This window comes from Gopherus flavomarginatus, chromosome 7, assembly GCF_025201925.1.
Source record: "Gopherus flavomarginatus isolate rGopFla2 chromosome 7, rGopFla2.mat.asm, whole genome shotgun sequence".
Lineage (NCBI taxonomy): Eukaryota > Metazoa > Chordata > Testudines > Testudinidae > Gopherus > Gopherus flavomarginatus.
In genome coordinates, this window is record NC_066623.1 from 66,136,751 (window position 1) to 66,158,276 (window position 21,526).

General features: G+C 42.0%; 1 protein-coding gene across 1 annotated transcript; it reads right to left on the reverse strand.

The window, feature by feature from the left end:
• Positions 1-958: 958 nt before the first annotated feature.
• LOC127055392 (keratin, type I cytoskeletal 42-like) lies at positions 959-19,976 on the reverse strand. The gene is given in 6 exon segments (XM_050962289.1): positions 959-1,036; positions 2,209-2,334; positions 2,613-2,774; positions 3,126-3,282; positions 4,359-4,441; positions 19,758-19,976. Coding segments are annotated over 6 exon segments (825 nt in total).
• Positions 19,977-21,526: the final 1,550 nt, after the last annotated feature.

The window sequence follows — 21,526 nt, forward strand, 5'->3', positions numbered from 1 at the left end:
GTGATCTTCCCCTCTCGTGGAACCCACAGTCTGGGTCAACTCCTCCTGTGTTTGATCAGGAATTGCGAGGTTTTGCGGGGAACCTGGGCCCGCCCTCTACTCTGGGTTCCAGCCGAGGGCCCTGTGGATTGCAGCTGTCTATAGTGTCTCCTGTAACAGCTGCAAGACATCTACAACTCCCTGGGCTACTTCCCCATGGCCTCCTCCAAACATCTTCTTTATTCTCACCACAGGACCTTCCTCCTGCTTTCTGATAATGCTTGATTGTTTGATAATTCCTCAATCCTCCAGTGGCACACCCTCTCAGTCTCAGCTCCTTGTGCCTCTTGCTCCCAGCTCCTCACATGCACTCCTTCTCCTCTGGCTCCTCCCTGCCTGACTAGAGTGAGCTCCTTTTTAAACCCAGGTGCCCTGATTAGCCTGTCTTGATTGGCTGCAGGTGTTCTAATCAAAGTAGCTATCTCCACTGTCTTCTGGAAAGATCTTAATTGGCCCCAGGTGCCTTGATTTACCTGGAGCAACTGCCATTTGGTTACCATGGTACTAGGGATTTGTTTAGCCTGGGGCTAACATACCTGTTCCTCAGTACTTTACTGTAGCCATCTGGCCTATATATATATATATATATATATATATATATATATATATATATATATATATATATATATATATATATATATATATATATAAAATTCAAGATATGTAATATCTGGAATTATTTGCTTTGAAATGATCATTTTTGCAACAGAAATGGTATGGGTATCCCTTATTTCCAAGGGATTTCTCTGTAAGTTTAAGCTCAGTTTGACTGAGGAGGTGGTAATAATGGCTGGTCTACTGCAAGGAAAATAGAAGGGTAAAATAATATATTTTTGTGGGGTGTATGTGGTCTGACCCAACTTTCTCTAACATGAATGGAAAAACTCTTTGACTTGGGAGTTTAATCTAGTCCATAATCCTAATATTCTTGTCTGTAATACTGAGGAACACTGAATCTATCTGATCTGTGTTTTTCAGTTAGAAATATGTTCTGCACCTGCAATATTAACATAGTGAAGTTTCTAAGTAATTTTTACTCATCACTTGAATAATAGTGAACATCTTGTCTTTATTGGCTTCACCTGGACTGGTTTCAGTGCACAATATTTAGGGATAATAATCTATTTATAATGTAGTTATTACTGACCTCATTTTCTCTTCCTTTTTGCATGTTCTATTGATATCATTTAAGATTCAAAGATTTACATAAAAACTTGCTTACAGTCAGATCTTTCACAATTAACAAATAGATACATCAAATATTTGTAGATTTAAAAAACGTATCTAATTAAGCATATACTCATAGATTCTAAGGTCAGAAGAGACCATCATGATCCTCTAGTTTGACCTCCTGCACATTGCAGAGCACAGATCCTCTCCAACTCACTCCTGTAATAGATTCATAAGCTGTGGTTGGGTTATTGAAGTCCTCACATATTGATTTAAAGACTTCAAGTTACAGAGAATCCACCATTTACACTAGTTTAAACCTGCAAGTTACCCATGCTCCATGTTGCAGAGGAAAGCAAAAAATCCCTCAGGGTCTCTGCCAATATGACTCAGGGGGGAAAGTATTAAGCACTTATTCCTATTCTTTCGCTCCATTTTGAATGGAGCCAGATCTTGAAATCTCAAAATCTTTTGTGAAATGGACTTCTATGCTCCTCACTGCTCTATTTATAACATCACTCGGAATTGGTATGTTGGTACTATTTTAAATGGTCTTGCTTGTCGGGTTTTTCTGAATGCATAAGTGGTTGGCTTATAGGAACGTATTTACTGTCTGCTGTAGTCCAGGTCTTTTTAAAATGCTCCGTATATCAGTAAAGTCTGTTGTGCCCAAATCTCTCTCTCTCTCTCTCTCTCTCTCTCTGTGAATTCTTGTTCATAAGCATTACTGCTGCCTACATAGCACACCCATACAAGGAAACAAAACATTATGTGGTAACAGTACGTTACATTTTCCATGCAATTAGCCTCACTGAGTCCAATGAGATTATTCTCATAAGTCCTAGTCAGCATAAATAAGGGTTGCAGAGTTGGACCCGTAAGATTCACAGATAGAATTTAGACTGGTATTTTCCCCTTTTCTTGAGAAATAACAAGAAAAAACAAGAAAGAATTGCCGCTCTGACCCCAGCCTTGGTGGCAAGAGGCCTGTGTACCCACCATGCTGTGGAGTGACTGCAGCTCAATCTCCAGGCCCTGGACTACGCGCCTCAGCTCCGTGATCTTCGTCCTGGCTCCCTGGGTGGCCTCTGCGCTGGTGGCCACCTCCTGGGCGACCATCTCACACTGCACAGAAGAGAAGAGCCTCAGGGGCTGGGGGCACTAGCAATGGCAGGTGCCATCCCATGGCTCAGGGGATATTTTGCATCCTCTCTGGCATGGGATGGAGAGAGACACCTGGACCGTGGGGATGTGTGACCCGGGTCAGTGCAGCCACCCACCACCAAACCTCCCGCGATGCGCAGGAATGGGACCACGTGCCAGAGATGAGCAGTAGCAGAGCAAACCATCCGCCACAGGGCAGGCACGGACCATCTTGTGGCTTGTTGCTGAGAGGCCCCTACCTGCTCCTTGTGCCAGGCCACAGCCTCTCTGTGGTTCCTCTCAATGACGTCCTCGTATTGGTCCCGGATCTCTGCCAGGGTTTTCACCAGGTCGACACCGGGAGCAGAATCCACCTCCACACTGACCGAGCCTCCCAGGTGACCTCGGAGAGCAGCCGTTTCCTGCAGGATGTAATGGGAGCCAGTCCCTGTGAGAAGGAGCAGGAGGCTGGGCAGTGGGCGGCGGGGAGCCAGACAGCGCAGTGGGTGGGTGACTTAGCCAAGGGAAGGGGAAGGAAGGAGTTTAGTTAATCCCCAGAGGATGTTTGTCCAGGTCATGGATGCAACATCCCATATGGCAGGATTGGCAGACCAAGCTGGGTACGTGAGAGGCCCAGGGCTGGAACAGGAGAAGGGGCTGCGGGTCGGGCATGAGGTGCGTTTGTGACGCTGAGTGTGGGGAGTGAGGGGAATTGTTACTGAATCACACACAGCTTCTCAGTCTTCCTTTTGTAGGCCCCCGAGTGACCGCACTTCCCCATGGTTCTTCTGGAGTTGAGCCAGCTCCTCCTCCAGGCTTTCCAGCTCCTCCGGCAGACTGGCTTTGCTCAGGGTCAGCTCGTCCAGGACCTTGCGCAAGGCGGTGATGTTGCTCTCCCTGCCCCGCCGGATGGCCAGCTCCGAGTCAAACCTTTATGGAGAAGCTGCGTCTCAGTGACCCAGTCCCCGCTACGTGGGTCCTGGACACCCGCAGGGACCCTGCTGGCTGAGCATGGAAACCCGGCCAGGTTTGTCCTAGGAGTGCTACCGACCCAATGGCCCCTGCTCTGGGACCCTCACGCAGACGCCATCAGCCAGCCCCTGTGCCTGGGGCTGAGTAGAGTGCATGGGTGGCTGCAGCCAGGAAAACATTCACCTCAGCTGGGTTTTCAAAGCAGCTGTCATGATCGTGAGCCCTTTGGGGCAGGGAGCACGTGTGTACAGCTCCCAGCACCATGCAGCCTCCACCCACACTCAGGCCTTTAGACACTAGCACAAAACAAATCATCATAAATAGAGAGTTGCTGGTAACCAGATCCCCAAGGCCCCACACCCCTGCCCCATCTCTTCTCTCATGGCCCAACCCCCACTCCACCTCTTCCCTGGAGGCTCCACCCCTTTTCCGCCTTTCCCCCCAGGTCCCGCTCCCATCGCTTGCGCCTCTGCCCCCTCACCCCGTCACTTACTGGATCATCTCAAGGAGCCTGCCTGCAGGTGGGAGGCGGCCCTGGCAGAGCAGGGGTTGGTGGGAGTTGATGGCCTGGCTCCTCTCCCTGCTCCGGGTGGCCGGGCTTTTGGTCGGGTGCCATTTAGGGTTGCCAAGGTCCCTTTTTGACCAGACTTTCCAGTTGAAAACCAAGAACCTGGCAGCCCAAAATGGTACCTGACCAGGGGCCTGGTTGCCTGGAGAGGGGAGGGGAGCCAGGTTGCCAACCCCACCAGCCTCTGCTCTGCCGGGGCTGCCTCCTACCTGCAGGCAGGGGCTGGTGGGGGTTAGGGGCTGGTGGGGCATGGCAGGACATAGAAGCCAAAACCTGGCCGGGTAGCAACCCTAAATAAATAACACCTGCCAGTGCACCGACCTCCTTTGCGCAAATGTCTGTCTTGCCTGCTGAGGACGTGCTTGCAAATGTCACTGGGGCCATTTCAGAGGCTGCTCTGAAAATTTTGTCCTTAAAGAAAAAGGCGGAGGAGGAGGAGGAAGGGTGCCCAGTGACGACCCCTTACTTCACTCTGAAGTCATCAGCAGCTAGGGTGGCGTTATCAATCTGCAGGATCAGCTAGGCGTTGCTCGTTGACGCTGCCTGGAGCTGCAGAAGGAGGGAACGGTGCTGCTGTTGCTTTACTGGATGACAGCCGGGTAGGTCAGGTCCAGTCAGTGGCCTGTTGGCTACCCTCTGCTGTTATGTGTGCCACACTCCAGCTCTCAGCTGTATAGTGCTGTAGGGCGGGTTGTCAGCCCCAGCAGATCTCAGAATAGTGGCTCTTAAAATCCCATTGCAGTTGAAGTGGAAATATGAGCATGATGGGAATCAGAATGAGGAGAAATTACCATCTGCCATCATAACCCCTCACACACACACACACACACACGCGCGCGCGCGCGCGCACACACGCGCGCACACACACACACACACACACACACACACACCCCTACCCCTGTCAGGGAAGGATTCAGACAATCTGAATGCTCCTGCTTTCTATTGCTGAGCTGCATTCATTTTTCACACTAGTACAAAATGTTGGTCCCTATTTCAGCAGAGAAATAGTGAATGCTGCTGATCATTGAATTACTATTATTAGGGTTCAGAGTCCACACCCCTCTGAGATAAACAGCAACAGTTCACACCACTCAGAGCTATTGGCTGAGGCCAAACATGGCTCAGGCTGGTGTCTCTGCACCAGCCACACCGGAGTCACAATGGGAAGATTAGCTTCCTAATTTTGAGCATTGGCCTGCTAAACCCAGGGCTGTGAGTTCAATCCTTGAGGGGGCCATTTGGGGATTGGTCCTGCTTTGAGCAGGGGGTTGGACTAGATGATCTCTGGAGGTCCCTTCCAACCCTAATAATCTGTGATTCTGTGAACACAATCGTTCTTTTCTGTAACTTTTTTTTTTAGATCAAAACATGGCCAGTTGTAACTAAATGAATAAAATCACAGCAGGTTGGTTTAATGGGAAGGTATTCTGGTTTTGTTTGTTTGTTCGTTTGTTTTTTCATAGGGGGAGGCTTTCATTGAACTTATGTGTGATTGAAGACATTTATATTCCATCTACATGAGTTGAGGTCTGGGAAATTCACTCCCATTACTCTGTGTGTATGTGTATGTGTGTGTGTGTGTGTTTGGTCAGTTGTCTGTATTTATTAATTGATATTACAAGGCAGGGCATTATGTGTACCGCACAGAGAACCAGCAAATCAGCTGAATGTGTAAAGTTCCATTGTTCCTTTCTGCTTATCCATATATCCCTTTCATAATATACTAAATTATTCTACTAAATTTTCCTTTGTGCTTATATTTTTTCTGTTATGCTGTTTCTTTTCATGCTATTTATATTTCCTGTCTCACTCACTCAGAGTTTTGCATTATTTTCTGACCTTTCTACAATTAATTATAAATTTTTGGTGCTACTCAGAAAATTTTTTTTCTCCATTCAAAAATCTCTGATTGCCATCAGATTGTCCAGTGGCTGAGTCATTACTCTGTCACTAATTTGACTATTCTCACCCTGCTGATCACCCTCATATTTATTTCCAGGTTGATCCTGATATTTAGTAGCTATAGCTAATTCTCAACTGAAATCAATGTTTCTAGTCTTTGCACTTCAACCTGTATTCACTCATTTCTGTTGTTTTTCTAAAAAAGCTAAGTGCCAATTATATTCCTGAATTCTTGTGAGAAATGGGATGAACCTAATATATTGCTAGTGTGTTTTTTCCCCCTAAAATCAAATATTCTAGTTCTTAAATGGAGTAGATTAAGTCAGTGGGACTTTTGCCTACCATGAAGTCAGCCCCTTTCATCATGATTGCATGAGTTTCCTTAACACTTACCAGGAAAGAACTATATCCTTTGTCACAACAATCTGTAGCTGCTGAAACTGAACTGCCTTCATAGGTCCAAGTCAATGCCCACTCAAATCAGTGGAAGCCTTTCCGCATTCTGTCTCTTATGTCATGTAGAAACATAGGAGGAGGTTCAAACCTATGCTAAATGGCGTCCAAACTGTGGTGAGCACCCTCAACACTTTCATTTAAGGAGTTGAGGATGTCCATTAGTTCCTAGGAACTGCTTAGCATAATGTATTCCTAGGCCCTTCATGAATTTCATAGGAGAATGGGTTCAGGCACATGAACATAATTTAGGGATGGTGAATGCCAACTAGTCTGTGTCACAGTGCATAATAAAGAGCCAAAGTGTGTGCTTGCTTAAGAAAATCTACAAAAATATTCCTAAAATCAAATGAGGAACATATTTTGTTACATAACATACATTTTTGTCAGTGCTCTTGAAAAACTATAAAATATGGTTTGTTAGAAAAAACAACCCTCCCCCTCACAAAAAAAACCCCAGCCAAACAAAAGACAACCAAAATTGCAAAACAAAGCAAAAAATCATTTTGCCTCTTACTCATGAAACCACTTAATATGTGCTTAACTTTAAGTACATGCTTAGGTTCCATAGAAGCCAGTTAGACTTGAGTATATGCTTACCATTAAGCATGTGCGTAATACTTTCCCGTATGTGGGCCTTTGAAATCACGCAACAGATAATAAAGATTCCTTCAAAGGTCTTTAGATGAATGTCACCCATAGCGAAGCTACCCCCACCCCACCAATTAGGAATAGCAGAGAAGATCACAAGGGAATAATTCAAGCTGAGAGAGAAGCTGGTGGAGTGTAAGGATTGAGGACATTGGACAAGGTCAATGGGGAATAGAAACATTTCTCTAGGTATCTTTTTGCAATAACCAGAGTATAAATTTAATGGTGGGCAGTTTACCTTGCAGAGGTCTTTATCTTATCTGAAAAGCATATCCACAGTCAGAGACTAAGAGTAGCATCAGTTTTCTTTACAATGACAGTGTTTCTTGAAACTTAGTAATAAGGAGACGCTAACAAGTACACTTAATAATGTAGATCCCCAGTTGGTGTAAAGCAACCTAGTTCCATTGCTTAAATAGGGGCAGACTGATTTACACCAACTGAGTATCTATTCTGTCATTTGTTTCAGGTCATTTTATATCACTATTTAAAGTGTTTTCTTTTTAAGGCTACACTTCTATTAACCATAAATGACTAAAGCTTAAATTGTTTATTACAGCATAGTTTTGTCTATTAGAAATGTGCACTTGCTCTGTAGTAAATGGCTTAGTGCCATTCAAATGTTTGTACTATGGTCTCTGAATGCTTCTTATCTAGCAATAAACCTCCATATACATGCCATTTTAATGACTTGCATGCAGTGAACATGATGGCATGGGTATTTAGAGATGAATGAATGGCTCAAGTAGATCAGAATTATTCTGTTCTGGAAGGCAGATAAATGAGCAATGATTAATGAACCTTAATTTTTCATGCTTAAAATAGAAAAAAAAAGGCATGTGATTTTTTTTTTAGTTCAACAGATGTCATGATATTTATTCATGTGGAACAGATGATATATGTATATATATATACATATGGAACTGATCCAGAAGAATACAGATTTTAGATAAAGATTTCATGATTTTTTACATATTAGCAAAAGGTAAGTAGATAAGCCCCACTTTTCTTAAGATTCCAGAGGCTTGTGTGTATGCTTAAATAATAGTAATAAATAATAATAAATGTGCGTGTGTCATGGGGTGTATGTACTCCATTCTAGCCCAGCAACAAAAGGGTTAATACAGGCCCTGCCAGCCCCTGTTGATTGGCAGTCTAACAGAAGCTGGGCGGATAAAAGGAGTGGGAAGCAAAAGGGTTGGATGTCTAACAGAGGAGTGAGCAGGCAGGAGAGAGGTGCTCCTATCAACAGATTGCTAGAGAGCCGCCAAGGGACAACACCCAAACAAGGGACAAACAGACCAACAGGCTGAAGAGCCTGCAGATGCCTGAGGGAAGGTAGGTAGGAGCTAGGGTTGCCAATTTTGGTTGGCTGTATTCCTGGAGATTTCATCACATGACATAATCTTTAATTCCTGGAGACTCCAGGCCAATCCTAAACCCTAGTAGGAGCTCAGGCCACTGTCAGAGTCAGTAAACTCTGTCTCTCCTTGTTTAGGCTGAAGGCCTCGAGCTGGAATCCAGTGGTGTGTGGGCCTAAATTCCCTTACCAACCCTCTGGGCAGACCTGAGAACAGAGACAGTTTCCAGATTTCTGGATACCATGGATGGACTGACAGCCCTGTTTGGCTGGAGGTTGGGGGCTGGGGGTGGGGTGGGTACTAGTGAAAACTGGCCATGTTTTTTTATTATTGAACTGTACTTACTAAATATGTGTTTAAACTACATGTTACCTAAAGTGTGTCTGCTATGGCTACATTTCAGTATTATGACGGCATAAAAGAAAAAGAACACTATACATTAGTCTCAAAACCTAAAGCAGCAGAAAATAATGGATCACATCATTAAGTGAACCAGCTTTTTATGAAATAGTAATCGATAGGTTTCCAGATAATGAAGAACAATTTAATGTTCAGCATTGAATATGTCTCTCTGCATGACTTTTACAACATACAGAAGAACTGCAGCTCTCCCACTATTTTTCTTGTCTTTTACACCAGGGTGGGTGAGATGGAACAGGATTTGGCTCTCCCTTCACTAGATTTAAATTACACCAGACTTTAGTGGGACATTTAATTTACCATGGCAGCTTCCATTGGGGATGCAGGATTTGCTCTATTGAAAACCAAGCTAGAGGCTCCTTCCTGCCCCTCTCTTGCCCCATCCCCCTATTCCAAGTATCCTGTTTGATCTTCCAAGTTAGCCTACAGATATCAGGCCATCTGGATGGAGGTTGTGTGTCTCCACAGCAGATCCAGAGCCCCCTGACTCTTTCAGGAACCTCGAAGAATTGGCCCTGTGCTAGCTTCAGAGGAAGGTGTTCCTCAGGGACTGGGATCCTGCAGGACCTACTGCCATAATCATGGAAGCAGGTAAAATGTACTTTGTTGCAGGCGGGATTGAGTGTGCAAAAAAACAAAACTGCAGTTATTTGTGAGAAAACACTAAATCTCTCTCAGCAATTTACCAATAGTAACTATTCAGAGAATTGCCAATTATTTTGTTTGAGTTAAATATTTTGTACATGGTTGAAACAAGATTTGTTTTATTCGTTTAGTGGTAAAAATTGTGTCTGAATTCCATTTGTATATATAATATATTAATGAACCATTGTGTGTGTGGCAGCGGGAGAGGTTAGTAGAATGGCGGAATCTGTCTCTCTTGTGGGATTTGCGGGATCTAAAGTTTTGCAGGTGGGAGTGGGATAAAAATGCATGAAACAATATGGTAGTGGGTGGGAGTGGGTATTGTGGGGCAGGATTAAAAAAATAGTCCCGCGCAGACTATTCCTAAGGAAGATTATACATTATAAAGCCAGAAGAGACAACTGTGATCATTTAGTCAACTTTCCTGCATAACACTGGTTATAGGCATACTGTCCTGTCTGCACTAGAACATGTTTTTTAGAAGAAAAATCCAATCTTGATTTAAAAATGTCCAGTGATGGAAAATCCACCAGCACCCTTTATAAATTGTTCTAATGGTTAATTACCCCCGCTGTTAAAAATATGTGCCTTATTTCTAGTCAATCTGTCCAGTTTCAATTTCCATACACTGGATCTTGTTATACCTTTGTCTGCTAGATTGAAAAGCCCATTATTATTATTTTGTTCCCTATGTCTTCTTTGGAGATCGTCACCTGGTTTTGGTGAAAGGGCTTGCGTGCTCCAATGAACTCAGAGCTAAGTTGTCAAGAGCTTTATGTTCCTGATATGGTCTCCCAAGGTGAACAGGTCTGAGGAGAGGTCCCAGACAAAGAATGGTCCAATCCCCCAAGTCCTCAACAGTGGACCAGGCAGAAGAGAGTCCGATAGACACACTGAAAGCATATCTTAAGAAAACTGATGTGGACATCACAAGTTGGGAAGAGAAAGCCACCAACCATCCCCAGTGGTGCCACATCCTCCAGCAGACAGTGACCCGCATTGAGGTATTGTTTGTTCCTAGTTTACTAAGCAATCCAGATCACTTTGAATCAGTGAAGTATCGTTCTCATCATTTACCGCTCCTCATTGTTTGTGTCTTTGTCTGTGATGATTTTATGCTTTCTTCTAGGTCATTGATAAAAATGTTAAATAGCGTAGGGCCAAGACCTGATCCCTGCAGGAAACACACCATTTGATGAGGATTCCCCATTTACAACTACATTGTGAGACTACAAATGAGCTAGTTTTTAATCAATTTAATATGTGCCATGTTAATTTTATATTATTCTAGTTTTGTAATCAAAATGTTGTGAGGTATGTAACTAAATACCTTACAGCTATCTAATTATATTATATCAACACTGTTACCTTTATCAACTAAACTTGTAATCTCATAAAAAAGATATCAAGTTAGTTTGACAGGATCTATTTTTGATAAATCCATTATGTTACCCTATTTTAATTCTTTATTAATAGAGTCCCATATCAGCCACCCCATTATTTTGCCTGGGATCAATGTTAGGCTGACAGGCCTATAATTACCTGGGTCATCCTGTTGACCCTTGTTAAAAACAGACACAACATTAGCTTCCTTACAGTCTTCTGGAAGTTCCCCAGTTCTCCAAGACTTATTGAAAATCAGCATTAATGGTCCAGCGAACTCCTCAGGTGGTTCTTTTTAAAACTCCTTGGATGCAAGTTTTCTGGAACTGTTGATTAAAAATGACTAACTTTAGTAGCTGTGTTTTTACATTCTCCTGAGATATAGTAATAGAAAGGAAAGTCTTATCATTACCATGTGATGAGATTATATCACCTGTTTTTTCACCAATTACAGAACAGAAATATTTATTGAACACTTCCACCTTTTCTGCATTATAATTGATAATTCTACCATTTACATCTTGTAATGAACCAATAACTTTGGTAATACTGTGAGTACTCATTCAATTAAAAATGTACTTGTTTGTCTCTTACATTACTGTTCTGCCATATTTTAACAGACTTTGTGTATGTGCAGGGCCGGCGTTTCCATTAGGTGACCCTATGCAGTCGCCTAGGGCACCAGGATTCGGGGAGCGGCATTTTGTGTGCTCCCCGCGGGGCGCACGGAACTTCTGGTTCCGCTCCTGTTGTGCCACCAAAGAAGGACCTTCTGCCGACGTGCCACGGAAAACAGTGGCAGGCAATTGAGCAGCTCAATGACTGCCGCTGTCGCCTGCAGCATTTCGGTGGAGGGAAGCTCCCGCGCGCCCCATGGGGAGCGCACAAAATGCCGACCCCTGAATTCTGCCTATGGCGCCAGAAACCCTGGCACTGTTCCTGTGTGTGTGTCTTTTTCTTTGGTATTATTTTGCAAGGAAGGCATACTTGCAGAAGTGATTATAACTGGCCATTGAGGATACTGTGTCATTACACTGCAAATAATGAATATGAGCACTTGAGTTGACTACAGTTCTGTTATATATAATCAATGATAATAAATATGCAAAAATATAAAGATCATGAAGAAAAAACAAAATAAAAAAACCTTTAAAACAAGTAAAGGAGGTAATTATAGATCACAATTTTCTAAGAGTCACATATACTTGCAGTATTAAAGGAAGAGAAGATACCCTCAATCGCATCCATTCAATTTTTTGTTATTGGAAGTGTTCAGCAGTTTTCAGGATCAGGTCCTTGCTTTACCTGATAAAGCTAAAAAATCTAATGAACAATCTCCTGGGAAATTCTATAACAGATAGACACAGAAAATGCTTTAACTGTAAAAAAGGGAACACAATAATAAAAACCCATCCTAAACCACCTAAGCTTAATAAGGGAATGAGCGAGTCAGCCAGTATCTATATTAGAACTCCAGAAAATAGAGGATTGCAATTATTTAAGCTCCAAGCCTGCCAGATGTTGTTTGCAGACACACCACTCTGCCCACACAGAACACCTCACAGAGCCTTCGTTTTAATGGATACAAGTTTTACGTTACTGAGGGCTGTGGATGGTCATAATTTTGGCCATCAATCTTTTGCAAAGGTATTCATGAAAGAGAGATTTTTATCCTTTTCCTTACCCTCTATTCTCTGAAGATCACTGTCTGAGTAAAGCAAGGACCTGATCCTGAAAACTGCTGAACACTTCCAATTTCAATTGCAGCCAACAGGATCTGCAAAGGATCAGCAACTCTCACCATCAGGCTGCAGTACTGGAAAATGTCAATTTGAACATATTAATATTTCACTTCCCCTGGCAATTTCATATTCTGAACATAAGAGTGTAAGAATGTACATACTTCATCAGGCCAATGGACCGTCTAACCCAATATCCTGTTGTCCAGTTCCAGCTTCTGGCAATTGGAAGTTTAGGGATATCTGGAGCATGGGGTTGCACCCTGGGCTATGATGGTTATTAGTCAATGTGAATGAAATATCCTCCATGATCTTATCTAATTCTTTTTTTTTTGAGTCCAGTTGTTATTTTGGATTTCAAAACATCCTGTGGCAATGAGTTCCACAGTTTGACTGTATGTTGTGTGAAGATGTACTGCCTTTTGTTTGTTTTAAACTTTCTGCCTATTAGTTTAATTGGATGACCCCTTGTTCTTGTGTTATGTGAAGGGATAAATAACACTTACGTCGTACCATTCATGAGTTTATAGACCTCTGTCATATCCCCCTTTGTCATCACTTTTCCAAGCTATACAGTCCCAGTCCTTTTAATCTCTCTTTGTATGGAAGTTGTTCCATAACCCTAATCATGTTTATTGCACTTCTGTGCACCTTTTCCACATCTAATATATTTTCTTTATGATGAGGCAACCAGAACTGCTTATACTATTCATGGAGTGCGCATACCCTGTGATTTATATAGTGACATTATTTTCTATCCTATTATCTATCCCCTTCCTAACAGTTCCTAACATTCTGTTAGCTTTTTTGACTCTCATTTCACATTGAGCAGATGTTTTCAAAGAACTGTCCACAATGAACCCTGAAGATCTCTTTTTTGAGTGGTAACATCTAATTTATACCACCATTTTGTATGATTATTTTTTCCAATTTACATTACTTTGTATTTAGCGACACTGAATTTCATCTGCCATTTTGTCATCCAGTGACCCAGTGTTGTGAGAGTTCTTTACAATTCTTCACAGTCGGCTTTGGAGTTAACTATCTTGAGTAATTTTGTATAGGCTGCAAATGCTGCCAACTTCCTGAGTACGCCTTTTTCCTGATAATTTATGAATAAGTAGAACAGTACAGATCTCAGTGCAGATCCTTGGGGGCCACTACATTTTACCTCTCTGTATTGTGAAAACTAATAATTTTTTCCTACGCTTTGTTTCCTATCTTTTAACCAGTTTCCAGTCCACGAGAGGACCTTCCCTCTTTTCCTATTACAGCGTAGTTAGCTTAAGCGTCCTTGTCAAAGGATTTCTGAAAGACTAAGTACACTTTATTGACTGGATCACCCTTGTCCACATGCTTGTCGACTCCCTCGAAGAATTCTAACAGTTTGGTGAGGCATGATTTCCCTTTACTAAAGCCATGTTTACTCTTTCCCAACATATGTTTGCCTGTGTTTGATAATTTTGTTCTTTACTATAGTTTCAATCAATATGCATGGTACTGAAGTTGGACTTATTGTCTTGTAATTGCCAGGATCACCTCTGGAGCGCCTTGGTTTTTAGTTAATTAATTAATTAAGGCGTTATGGTAGCTACCCTCTAGTCATCTGGTACAGCAGCTGATATATTATGTACCATAGATAGTAGTTCTGCAATTTCATAATTGAATTCCATCTGGTCCTGGTGACTTATTACTGTTTAATTTATGAATTTATTCCAAAACTTCCTTTATTGACACCTCAATCTGGGACAGTTCCTCAAATTTGTCACCTAAAAGAATGGCTCAGATATGTGAACCTCTCTCACATCCTCTGCAGTGAAGATCAATGCAAAAAAATCATTTTAGCTTTTCTGCAATGGCTTTGTGTTCCTTGAGTGCTCCTTCAGCACCTTCAGCATCCAGTAGCTTCAATGACTGACTGGCAGGCTTCTTGCTTCTGATGGGGGACGGAGACACCCATCTGTCGCCCTGACCGTTCATCCTGGGAGATATGCTGCCTGCCAGGGGCCCGTATCCGAGATGTTACAGAGGCATTGTCGAAGATTATCCGGCCTTCTGACTACTACCCCATGCTACTCATCCATGTGGGCACAAATGATACTGTGAGGTGTGACACTGAGCAGATCAAGAGTGACTACAGGGCTCTGGGAGTACGAGTTAAGGAGTTTGGAGCGCAGGTGGTATTCTCTTCGATTCTTCCTGTCGAAGGTAGGGACCCGGGCAGAGACAGATGCATCGTGGAGTTGAATGCCTGGCTGCGAAGATGGTGTCGTCAGGAGGGCTTTGGCTTCCTCGACCACGGGATGCTATTCGAGGAAGGACTGCTAGGCACAGATGGTGTTCACCTTTCGAGGAGGGGAAAGGCCTTATTTGCGCACAGACTGGCTAACCTAGTAAGGAGGGCTTTAAACTAGGTTCGACGGGGACAGGTGAGCAAAGCCCACAGGTAAGTGGGGAACAAGACCTGGGAGATGGGTTGGAAACAGGAGGGAGCACGGGCTATAATGGCAGAGAGAAAGGAGGGTCAGGGCAACGCTGGGAGGCAAGATCAAACCAGTATCTTAGATGCCTATATACAAATGCAAGAAGTATGGGTAATAAGCAGGAAGAATTGGAAGTGCTAATAAATAAATACAACTATGACATTGTTGGCATTACTGAAACTTGGTGGGATAATACACACGACTAGAATGTTGGTGTGGATGGGTATAGTTTGCTCAGGAAGGATAGACAGGGGAAAAAGGGAGGAGGTGTTGCCTTATATATTAAAAATGTACTCACTTGGACTGAGGTAGAGATGGACATAGGAGATGGGAGTGTTGAGAGTCTCTGGGTTAGGCTAAAAGGGGTAAAAAACACGGATGATGTCGTGCTGGGAGTCTACTACAGGCCACCTAATCAGGTGGAAGAGGTGGATGAGGCTTTTTTCAAACAACTAACAAAATCATCCAAAGCCCAAGATTTGGTGGTGATGGGGGACTTCAACTATCCAGATATATGCTGGGAAAATAACACCGCGAGGCACAGACTCTCCAATAAGTTCCTGGACTGCATTGCAGACAACTTTTTATTTCAGAAAGTTGAAGAAGCTACTAGGGGGGAAGCTGTTCTAGACTTGATTTTAACAAACAGGGAAGAACTTGTTGAGAATTTGAAAGTAGAAGGAAGCTTGGGTGAAAGTGATCATGAAATAATAGAGTTTGCAATTCTAAGGAAGGGTAGAAGGGAGTATAGCAAAATAGAGACAATGGATTTCAGGAAGGCGGATTTTGGTAAGCTCAGAGAGCTGATAGGTAAGGTCCCATGGGAATCAAGACTGAGGGGAAAAACAACTGAGGAGAGTTGGCAGTTTTTCAAAGGGACGCTATTAAGGGCCCAAAAGCAAGCTATTCCGATGGTTAGGAAAGATAGAAAATGTGGCAAAAGACCACCTTGGCTTAACCACGAGATCTTGCGTGACCTACAAAATAAAAAGGTGTCATATAAAAAATGGAAACTAGGTCAGATTACAAAGGATGAATATAGGCAAATAACACAGGAATGCAGAGGCAAGATTAGAAAGGCAAAGGCACAAAATGAGCTCAAACTAGCTATGGGAATAAAGGGAAACAAGAAGACTTTTTATCAATACATTAGAACCAAGAGGAAGACCAAGGACAAGGTAGGACCACTGCTCAGTGAGAAGGGAGAAACAGTAATGGGAGACTTGGAAATGGCAGAGATGCTTAATGACTTCTTTATTTCGGTCTTCACTGAGAAGTCTGAAGGAATGTCTAATATAGTGAATGCTTACGGGAAGAGGGTAGGTTTAGAAGATAAAATAAAAAAAGAACAAGTAAAAAATCACTTAGAAAAGTTAGATGCCTGCAAGTCACCAGGGCCTGATGAAATGCATCCTAGAATACTCAAGGAGTTAATAGAGGAGGTATCTGAGCCTCTAGCTATTATCTTTGGGAAATCATGGGAGACGGGGGGAGATTCCAGAAGACTGGAAGGGAGCAAATATAGTGCCCATCTATAAAAAGGGAAATAAAAACAACCCAGGAAACTACAGACCAGTTAGTTTAACTTCTGTGCCAGGGAAGATAATGGAGCAGATAATTAAAGAAATCATCTGCAAACACTTGGAAGGTGGTAAGCTGATAGGGAATAGCCAGCATAGGTTTGTAAAGAACAAATCGTGTCAAACTAATCTGATATCGTTCTTTGATAGGATAACGAGCCTTGTGGATAAGGGAGAAGCGGTGGATGTGATATACCTAGACTTTAGTATGGCATTTGATACGGTCTCGCATGATATTCTTATAGATAAACTAGGAAAGTACAATTTAGATGGGGCTACTATAAGGTGGGTGCATAACTGGCTGGATAACCGTACTCAGAGAGTAGTTATTAATGGCTCCCAATCCTGCTGGAAAGGTATAACAAGTGGGGTTCCGCAGGGTCTGTTTTGGGACCGGCTCTGTTCAATATCTTCATCAACGATTTAGATGTTGACATAGAAAGTACGCTTATTAAGTTTGCGGATGATACCAAACTGGGAGGGATTGCAACTGCTTTGGAGGACAGGGTCAAAATTCAAAACGATCTGGACAAATTGGAGAAATGGTCTGAGGTAAACAGGATGAAGTTCAGTAAAGATAAATGCAAAGTGCTCCACTTAGGAAGGAACAATCAGTTTCACACATACAGAATGGGAGGAGACTGTCTAGGAAGGAGTATGGCACAAAGAGATCTAGGGGTCATAGTGGACCACAAGCTTAATATGAGTCAACAGTGTGATACCGTTGCAAAAAAAGCAAATGTGATTCTGGGATGCATTAACAGGTGTGTTGTAAACAAGACACGAGAAGTCATTCTTCCGCTTTACTCTGCGCTGGTTAGGCCTCAACTGGAGTATTGTGTCCAGTTCTGGGCACTGCATTTCAAGAAAGATGTGGAGAAACTGGAGAGGGTCCAGAGAAGAGCAACGAGAATGATTAAAGGTCTTGAGAACATGACCTATGAAGGAAGGCTGAAGGAATTGGGTTTGTTTAGTTTGGAAAAGAGAAGACTGAGAGGGGACATGATAGCAGTTTTCAGGTATCTAAAAGGGTGTCATCAGGAGGAGTTAGAAAACTTGTTCACCTTAGCCTCCAATGATAGAACAAGAAGCAATGGGCTTAAACTGCAGCAAGGGAGATTTAGGTTGGACATTAGGAAAAAGTTTCTAACTGTCAGGGTAGTTAAACACTGGAATAGATTGCCTAGGGAAGTTGTGGAATCTCCATCTCTGGAGATATTTAAGAGTAGGTTAGATAAATGTCTATCAGGGATGGTCTAGACAGTATTTGGTCCTGCCATGAGGGCAGGGGACTGGACTCGATGACCTCTCGAGGTCCCTTCCAGTCCTAGAGTCTATGAGTCTGAGTAATTAAAAAAATGTTCTTTCATTTTTGAGTCTCTGGGTAATTGCTCTTCAAATTCTTTTTGGCCTTCCTAATTATACTTTTGCACTTGATTTGTCAGAGTTAATGCTCGTTTCTATTTTCCTCACTAGGATTTGACTCCATTGTTTAAAGAATGATTTTTTGCTTCTTACCACTTTCTTTTACTCTGCTGTTTAGCCATAATTACATTTTTTGGTTTTCTTACTGATTTTTTTTGGGGGGCGGGGGCATAATACCTCTAGTTTGAGCCTCTGTTATGGTGTTTTAAGGTAGTCTCTATGCAGTTTGCAGCATTGTGACTGTTTCTTTTAATTCTCATTAAAGTAATTTCCTCATTTGTGTGTAGTTCCCTTTTTGAAGTTAAATGCTACTGTGGTGGGATTCTTTGGCATTTTTCTGCTTACAGCTATGTTAAATTTCATTATTTTATGGCAGCTATTACCGAGCAGCTCAGCTATATTCACCTCTTGGACCAGATCCTGTGCTCCACTTAGAACAAAATCAAGAATTGCCTTTCCTCTTCTGGGTTCCAGGACTTGCTGATCCAAGAAGCAATCATTTACTGGGTGTAGAAATTTTCTCTCTGCATCTCTTCTTGAGGTGATGTACACTCATTCAATATGAGAAAAGTTGAAATCCCCCATTACAGTTGCATTTTCTGCCTTTTACAGCCTTATTTATCTCATTGCAAACTTCACAATCACCATCACCATCCTTATCAAATGGTTGGAAGTATATTCCTACCGCTATACTTTTATTGTTCAAGCATGGAATTTCTGTCCATAGAAATTCTATGGTACAGTCAGATTCATTTAAGAGTATTGCTTTATTTGACTGTATGGTTTCTTTCACATGTAGTACAACTCCCGCAAAAGCAGGACCTACTCTGTCATTCCTAGGTATTTTGTACCTTGGTATCCTATTGATTATTGCCATTCTTCCATGTTTTCATGATTTCTGTTATATCATTAAATATCAGGCACTCCTGTTCACCCATCTAAATATTTATTTTTCTAGCATTTGTATATAAGCACTTGTACATTTTATCAATATTCAGTTGCTTGCCTTTGTGTTATATTTAAATGAGAATCTTTTATGTTTAACTGTTCCTCACAGTTGCCTATCTGTACTTTACCAACTTCTTTCCTTTCCTACATATGTGTTATATATTTACAGACTTTCAGTATACATTTTTCAGCAATACATACAGTGTGATAACCATGAATTTCATAAGATATAAGCCTCACAGCTATATCCATTGCCTGATAAGTGGGAATCTACGCATAGTGAAAACTCAGTTATCTAAGGGAAACCTCATCTACTTCCACCATAGCCACTCCTTTCCTAGCCTCCAATACCTGCCCTCCTTCTCCTTTAAAGGGACTAGAATCCATCTCCATCTCCTTTTTCTCTGGATTTGTTCATCTTAATTTCCAATGTCTTTTGGGCATCCCAGTTCATCTATTCCTACTTCCACTCCTAAAGTTATGGTAACCTTTTCTGCATCTCCCTGGTCTTCAGACTAGATGCTCATCTGCAAGAGGGTTCTCCCCATAAAGTCACCACCTTCAGTCATAAAAGTGTATCTGGAAGGGGAGTAGGACAGGATTCTGGCTCTCACACCATATTCCAGAGGAGGCAACAGACAACATGTTTCTGCTGCTAGGAGCTGAGATGCTCATCACAATCACTAGTGTGTTGTCACTATGATTATCAAAGGACTCCTGGTAGTGTTTCTCAGACCCAAGCCATAAATGTACATGTTACCCTTTGCCTGTTTTAGATTGAGCTAACGGTGTCTCGCAACTGAGGGGATGGGGCATTAGCCCGCTCCTGAAATGTTGCTGTTACCTGGAAGATTTGTGGAGTACCTTCTGGATACCTCCTCTTGAAAACCAAGATAACTGCAGGTCACAAAAAACTTGAAGATGAGAAGTGGACTATAAAATTCTTTCAGAGAAGACTCCAAAGAGCACTGAAGTTTTTCTGTAAGTATGTGAGAGGTGTAGAGGACTGGTGGTCCTTTTGGGGAAGAAAATGAAGTCCTGTGGATCTTTCTGAAAGAGGAGCCAATATCTGAAGGGGTGGATTCTGGAGACATCGTTGGTAGAAGATAACCCCACTGTGAACCCCAGGGTGGGGAGTCACAAGTCAGGCATCCTCTCTTATTCCAAGATGCAGGGCTAGATATTTAAAGGTAGATAGAGAGTTAGGGTCCTAAATACTTTTTAAAATATGGCCCTTAGGCTACTGGGTTGTTGAAAATCTCCAAATGTTTCTTTAAAATTTAACCAGAATTTAGGCCCATCATCCTGTTTAAATTGTTTCCAGTTGGTTTAGAATCTAACTTCTGGCCCCTGTGCAATTTTCTGACTCTACAGGATGCTAATTTAGTCAGACGTGCAATATTTTGCAAGTGATATCATAAAGAGAAGTCACAGATAAACTAATTATTGGCAGACTTAAAGGATTTGTTCTGTTCAGATAAGCTCTGGAAGCTGAGATGATTCTCTAAATTTCTGATCTGCAGAGCTGGGCTGCAAACCTTTAACCATACTTGTGAGATACCAGTACTTCCTACTTGTTATTGGGCCAAAACTACCACAGAAACTTGTTTCTTGAAATATTTCAGCACTTATCCTGACCAAAGCCCAATCTCAGAGAAAAGCCATAGATGAATAATACTCAAAAGTTAAGCAAACTTTTTGGAAACTTAATAAAGATTTGAGCTTTGGATGAAGGTTTAGGTGGGGAAAGAGCTTGCAAATGTCATTGTCTACCCAGACTGGTTCATGCACCTCCAACAATTTTTATAGTGTTTGAAATGTCTGTATTATCCTGGACTATTCTCTGTCACTGATTTTGTGGTCATTGTACTGAGCTGCTAGTAAAATCATCATCTTTCTTCTGTTTGCTTACTATTCCTTCTCCTTCTGACTTTGTTTTTTTCTATTTGTTTAAGAACAGTAATGAGACAAAAGAATTGCTGTCATTTCTGATGATACATATGAGTGTTGAAGTCTCAGCCTTCACTGTTGTTACATTAGGGTTTATGGTGTTTCAGCACCCTCCCATCTCTCCTGATGAACAGGCCATAACAATCTTCACAGGGACAAGACTGTAGAGCTCTCTCCTCCCCACAGATCAGCAAATCCTCAACATATAAAAGTAAAATAAAATCTATTTCTGAACAGATTTTTCTACTAAACTAGTCATGTTGCCAATTAGCCATAATCCATGATGTAAGACTATTAGATAATTACAGATAAATAGGGCCTTATAAGAGTTAATAATAATAATTAATAATATCAGCAAAATCATTTCTGGAATACGTTTTGTGAACATAATAGTAAAAAGGAAATTCTTCCTTGCCAACGTTTAGCTTTCTCCATAGTTGTATTAAACGGAGGGCTTTGTCACATAATAATACAAAATGATTGAAAGATTTTCATCATTCTCACTGAAAATATACTAGTTTTAGCCCTGCATACAGTTTTTTATATCTGGACGCTGCATGTGCCCCCTGAAATAAACAAAACTACATTATAACTCATGGCCTAAACTCTGTGTGCTGTTATCAAGTTCATGCAAAGTAATGTTTGTGAAATCAGTAATTCCCAAATAGGCATTTAGTGTTAGGTACCATACTGT